Raw genomic sequence first — 6,161 nt, 5'->3', positions numbered from 1 at the left:
CCTTCAGCGCTAAACCATAACGCCCTTTTGTTACATGATTCAAAAGCAACGTGACCAAGTCCACGTGGGAAGGCGCGCATTTATCTCCAGACTTCAGCCTCTCGATGTGTTTCGGCAACAGATCGCGGTCAAACACCAAGTCGAACCAGGTCATTCCCTTACTGCATGATGTTGAAGGGACTGCGTCTGACGAAGCTGTTCGCGCTGCAGCCATTTCTCTAAACTACGGCCCGTCGTAAGGCGACACTCGACGCGTCTACACGACGCCGCTCGAATAGCAAAACATTGCTGCAAGCGACGGTACGTGGTTTCTGACGGCCCCTTCGTTTCAACCGATGTTTCTCATGTATCGTCGCCCCTGCCAGGGGCACTGGCCCAAATGGAGCGTGACAAGCTTAGATAGCTGGGCTATCTACCGTACGAATGAATTACCAGTGGTACGCGTATTACACATACGGGTGTGAACAATGGGTCCAACATGCATCGCTATTTGCTCATGCAGCAAGAGAAACGCTGAAAGGCATGGTTCGAGCGGGACACCATGCAAGACAGCGGCTGCAAACTGAACGACTTGCGCTTTCCTGGCCTTTCCTATGCTCGCACTGAACTCACAAGACGTTCTGTGTTTTGATTTTGCGTGTGTGTCCAGAATACTCCGAGTTGAATGCCATTGACTTCTAGGTGATACTTACTGTTAGTCACCTAGCTCGGACAGGATGGCGGACGGGTCTGGCAACCCATACAAAGATGTCGATGCCCAGATCGAACAGCTTATGAAATGCGAGCCCTTACCAGAGAACGATGTGAAGGAGCTATGTGACAAAGCCAGAGAGATACTGGTCCAGGAATCCAATGTACAGGCGGTCAAGTGTCCTGTGACAGTTTGCGGGGATGTCCACGGTCAGCATCAAGACCTGGTGGAGCTATTCAGGATTGGGGGCAACTGCCCGGACACTAATTACCTCCTCATGGGAGACTATGTCGACCGCGGTTACCACTCAGTGGAGACTGTGACTCTGCTCGTAGCGTTGAAGGTTCGCTATAAAGATCGCATCACCATTCTCAGGGGCAACCACGAAAGCCGTCAAATCACCCAAGTGTACGCCCCGCTCCCAAGCTGTCCGCCATGTATCCGAACCACACTGCGCATACCCTTGCTGATTGCCCGTGTTTGATGCAGGTATGGATTTTATGATGAGTGCTTGCGCAAGTACGGTAACTCGAACGTCTGGAAATGTTTCACAGACCTTTTCGACTACTTCCCATTGACAGGGCTTATTGACAGCCAGGTGAGCGCCCTGCCTCTCGCAATTCCACTTGATTTTCAGTGTTGGTGAGTGGAGTCCATCGTCCACCTTCTTTGCTTGCACATTCCACCATTCAATGTACAACATCTGGTATGTTGTGTTGCAGATTATGGCAGCAATGCAGTGCCAAGCTACAGGTCTCTCCATATATAACTGTTCATCAATGCACTTGTTTGGATGCCGTTGCAGATTTTCTGTCTTCATGGAGGGCTTTCACCTACTCTGGACACCCTTGACCACATTCGTGGCCTGGATCGTGTACAGGAGGTACGCTATATTGATTTGCTGACGCCAAACTCCATGTGTGCCAACACCATACTTCTCATGTATTGCACATGTTGCTGCTTCGCTTCAGGCTGGCGCTCTCCCCGTGTCTTCTGTACCTGAGCTGGCTCTTCCAAAGCATTGGGGCATGGATGCCCATTTCCAGCTGATTCTGAGCTTCCAACCTTCGACGGTTGAGGAGCAGCTGGAGATGAGTGGTTGTGTCTTGCTGACTTGACCGTGTCACGACATGTGAGTCGCCAGATTGTGCATTGGCCACGATATGCATAGGGTCGTGCTGCGACAATAGCACACTGGCGAACAACAGTGGTCCTACTCCTCCCAGAATGTCATGGGCAGCATGGCTTGGGAGATGCAGGAAGATAACCAGGCGGAAGCTGTTGGGAGTCTCTGTTTCAACAAACCCCAATCCGACAAAGATTTGCGCTTACTGGGGGCCGTCGGACCTAGCAGTGTTCATCGCAGTCTGGGAAGACAAGTCGAGGGGGGCACAGCTCAACGGGTCTCCATCGCTTGCTAGCAAGGCTAATGAGTTGATCATGTTTCAGTGCTTCGCCAGACCCCCATTTCTGCTGCATGTAGTCATGCGTTTCAGGTATACAGACCCACAAAGCAAACTGCCTGGGGAAGCATGGGGCACATCTGCTATTGGCAAGGCTAGCCAAGTGTCTGCATCAGCATTGCGCGTTATCGAAGGGGGCCACACCCCAATTGTCGGAGCGGTGCAGGTGCCACACGAAGGGCCGATGTGTGACTTGTTGTGGTCTGACCCTGATGACCGGAGCGGGTGGGGCATCTCGCCAAGGGGAGCTGGCTATACCTTTGGGCAAGACATCTCCGAGGTGTTCACACACACTAACCGCCTGAAGCTAATCTCCCGGGCGCACCAGCTAGTGATGGATGGCTACAACTGGAGCCACAACCAGAAGGTGGTCACCATCTTCTCTGCTCCCAACTACTGCTATCGTTGCGGCAACCAGGCAGCGATCATGGAGGTGAACGAAAACATGGACTACAACAGCTTCCAGCAGTTTGAACCCGCCCCCCGGCGAGGTGAGGTGCAGGTGTGAAATCGAGTCCCTCACATCTGATGATCACAAAGCTCGTCGCTTTCAAGAACCCTCTATGCAAATTTGAGTAGCACGGCGCTACTGCCTACTGCCACCCATCTTTGGATGCTGCATGTCAGAAGCTGTATGCAAACCATGGTAAAGGCAGTAAAGTCTATGTATGATGTTCTGGTCATCCACCTTGCGTATGCAACACAAGCATTGATGCTGCCGTTGCAACATTCATTGCAATTCATTGCAGCAGATGCACTCAGATAGCCTACCTCCCCAGCACGGAAACAGCAGACTAGATTGGCGATGGGTCTGCAAGGTTTGGGCTTGCATGTGAGCAGTCGTGTGTCGCGACCGCACCCTGAGAGATGTTGTAATTGGCAGGAGGCAGACATGTGGTATACCTGCATGTGTATTTCATGGAACATATACGTCTGACTGGGTTTGTGCCGATGTGGGCCGGTTTTAGAACACTGCGCTGGTTTCTTGACCATCTGCCTCAAGACACTTGTAGGTGAACGGTGATGGGCGGTGACCTCAGGGTTCCGCCAGGCGCTCTGATTCGCGCTTCCTGACTTTTCTGAATAATTTTAGGGAAGAATAGGGATCAATGCATATCATCTGGCGAAGCCCTGAATGAGCTGCACCGGTCGCTGCAAAGGACTGCGTCCATTGCATCAAACCGTGGATTTTTTTTTATGCACCCTCATTGCAACGTGAACAGCCGATGACAATTGTTAAGCTGAACGGCTTGCATCAGCAGGTTCAAGTCCAGAATTTGCCAACCAGCAAGCTGAGCTTTTTGAGATGCTGCAGGTCACACGGCGCACTCCCGACTATTTCTTGTAGTCGGCCCGTTGGCGATGGCAGCACACATTGTTGCGCTTGAGCTTCGTTATCACCGTTCATTGCCTTGTGGGAAGCAGACTCTTTCAGAATACGAGATTTTGGAAGTCTGGCTGTTTAGCGAGACAGAAGGAGCCCAGAGACAAGCACATACTGTACGCGTGGTGAATGGGAGCATTACAGACCTTGTCTGGCACTTCTGTTGGCTGCATGGGCGTAGGAAAAATTCTTATAGTGGGCCTTTCTGCTAATGCTCTTGAGTTCCAGATGTGCTTGCACAATGTCCGGTAGAATATTGCTGTGATTTGCTGCACGCTGTGCTTCCGATGCTTCTTCTCTGTTTGAAATCTGCTCATGCTCTTCGTCTCCATATTCTCGTGAGAGGGATGATGATGAACATGAGTATCCCTTGATGCTTCATTGACTTGCGCTGTTACCTTTGCCTACTTGTGGGCCATCTGCAAGTAGGCTGTGGTGCTCTGTTCAAGTGACTGGTTGCTCGACTGGGCGAGACCTGTGCTGCAAGTCACGCGCACAGGGTCAGTATTGTTCCCGTCGCCTACCATCAAGCGGTATCAAGCGCCTGCAGGAGGTCAGGTCTGCTTAATGGGGTATGTCAGCAATTATGTTCACCGTCAGCTGGCGTCACACAAGTCAGCCTATGACGCCCTCATCACCGCAGATGTTTGTCCGCAGCCAACCTGAGAGGCGGACATGGGTGCTGCCAAAGGGTATGCAGCACTATATGCGGCTGTGGCGGCTTTTCAGTCGGGCGAGGCTGGCCAAACGCAAATCCGAGCTGCATGGAATCACTGCTAAGTTTGCATCCAGCTTCTGGCTATCTCGTCCTTGTCAACGCCGCCTTCTTTGGGCTGGCGTATCTCTTTTCTTTTGCATCCAACTTCGGGTTTTTGTTGTGTTTTGTGGTTTGCTAAAGGTGCACTGCATTGCCAACGTGGCAGCAACATACGCGCTATAATGCTTGCACGAGTTCTGCCCAAGTTGGGAGGGCCCCAAGTTGGGAGGGTCCCAAGTTGGGAGGCCACCTGCTGGATCCAGGCCCTCGAGCGCTAACCGAAAGATAGTGTTTCTGGGGGAGTTTCGTCTCGTGTTGCATCACAATCCTCCGATCCCGATTCTATACGCAGTCATTCGCAATGTAGCACCTCCGGTAGGTCCTGCCTGGGTTGTGTTGAATGCAGCGACACTGACAACCAGGCATTCGACATCCAGCTTTCTCGCTAGTGTCTCGATGACGAGCTAGTGAAAACCCAAGGTGAGTTTCAGCAGGTGTGCGTGCGCATACTGATACATTATTGTCACAATCCTGTGAAATGCAGTGCTTAGCGTTTCATTTTGTGCCGGATTCATCTGTCCCAAGAACCCAAAGCCCTTTTCAAGGCGTGTCTGCTACCTGCACTGCTACGACACGGGTTATCTTCATGCAAGTGCTTTATACTGATTTATATTGGGTATCTCACGTTCGCAGGGGATGCGTGCCCATACTTTCGCGGAAGTAAGGGAGCAGTTCATTATTTATGCAACACTGAGACTTGCCGAACCAAGGAACTGCAACATTGCCTTTTGAAAATCAAAGCTCAAGGCCATGATCGATAACGTGCCATCTGCTTAGGCGTCAGCGGAAAGGTATGTCGCACGTTAATGACGTTTTGCCGGGGACAGTGGCTGCTCACCAGACTGTGCTAAAAGACGTGGGTGCACATTCCTTTCATGACGCGAGAACGTTACCACTCACCTGGAACCGTTTGAGCACATCACATCGAACTTGATGGCCTTGCGAGAGCTCTTCTTTGGTGTTGTCCCAGGCAGTCGGGCAAATCGGGTGGCAACCGTGACGACGCAAACACGAACCTCATCCTACCAAGTTTAGAAGCGTGAGCAGCAATTCGGGAACATGCCCTTCAGGACCAGTGCTTGAGGTATCACGCCAGCATGGGCGGCGTCCAATTGACGCATATCAATCGTCCATTTCATCCCGAGCAAGAAATCCTTCGAGCCCCGCCAAGCCAGAGGAGAGTCATCCCTCGTGGCCCGTCCGGGACATGACTGATCCATACCTGAATACCCGCGTCGAGATATGGTGGCCCGTGGAGCAGGAGTGGTATGCTGGAATCGTTCATCACGTTGAATCATCCCGAGACCCCCGCTCAGGCCGCTACCTTGTCGACTACGACGAAGGAGATGCAAGATGGCACGATTTGCCAAGTGAAAGCCAGAATGGCCACTGCCGACAGTTGCTCAGCGTCGATGCACGGAAGCAAAGGTTTGACGTGCGGGTCCCAGGGCATCTTGTGCATGAGATTGCTGGTTGTGTGCCTCATAACAGCCCAATGCCTGAGTACAAAATATCTAGAACGCTCCCCAGGTCGCATGACTTGATCGGATGGGCAAAGAGTTGCATCACCGTGCTAACTTCACGTGCGTGCATCTCGCGTCGTACTGGTGCCTAGCGTCTTCAGTGTTTGCCACCCATGTGAATATTATTGATGGAGTTGACAGCAATGCAACATCGTCATTATATCATCACATAACAGCAGGAAATAGTCAACAAGTAATGAAGACAGCACATTCGAAACGATACATATTGAACGTCAGCGGTCGGAACGAGCAGGCCTGCAACATCATCATTACATCACACAGA

General features: G+C 51.7%; 1 protein-coding gene across 1 annotated transcript; it reads left to right on the top strand.

Moving 5' to 3' along the window:
* The first annotated feature begins 716 nt into the window (after positions 1-716).
* Positions 717-3,502, top strand: LOC149809971 (serine/threonine-protein phosphatase PP2A-2 catalytic subunit-like). The gene is made up of 5 exons (XM_089994513.1): positions 717-1,099; positions 1,181-1,289; positions 1,497-1,574; positions 2,321-2,656; positions 3,470-3,502. The coding sequence occupies exons 1-5, from the start codon at positions 717-719 to the stop codon at positions 3,500-3,502; spliced, it is 939 nt and encodes a 312-aa protein (XP_089850639.1).
* Positions 3,503-6,161: the final 2,659 nt, after the last annotated feature.

Source organism: Nuphar pumila, unplaced genomic scaffold (assembly GCF_984573655.1).
Source record: "Nuphar pumila unplaced genomic scaffold, dmNupPumi1.hap1.1 HAP1_SCAFFOLD_642, whole genome shotgun sequence".
Lineage (NCBI taxonomy): Eukaryota > Viridiplantae > Streptophyta > Magnoliopsida > Nymphaeales > Nymphaeaceae > Nuphar > Nuphar pumila.
Note: the sequence above shows the minus strand (reverse complement) of the source record. Positions and strands in the feature narration are given on the sequence as shown.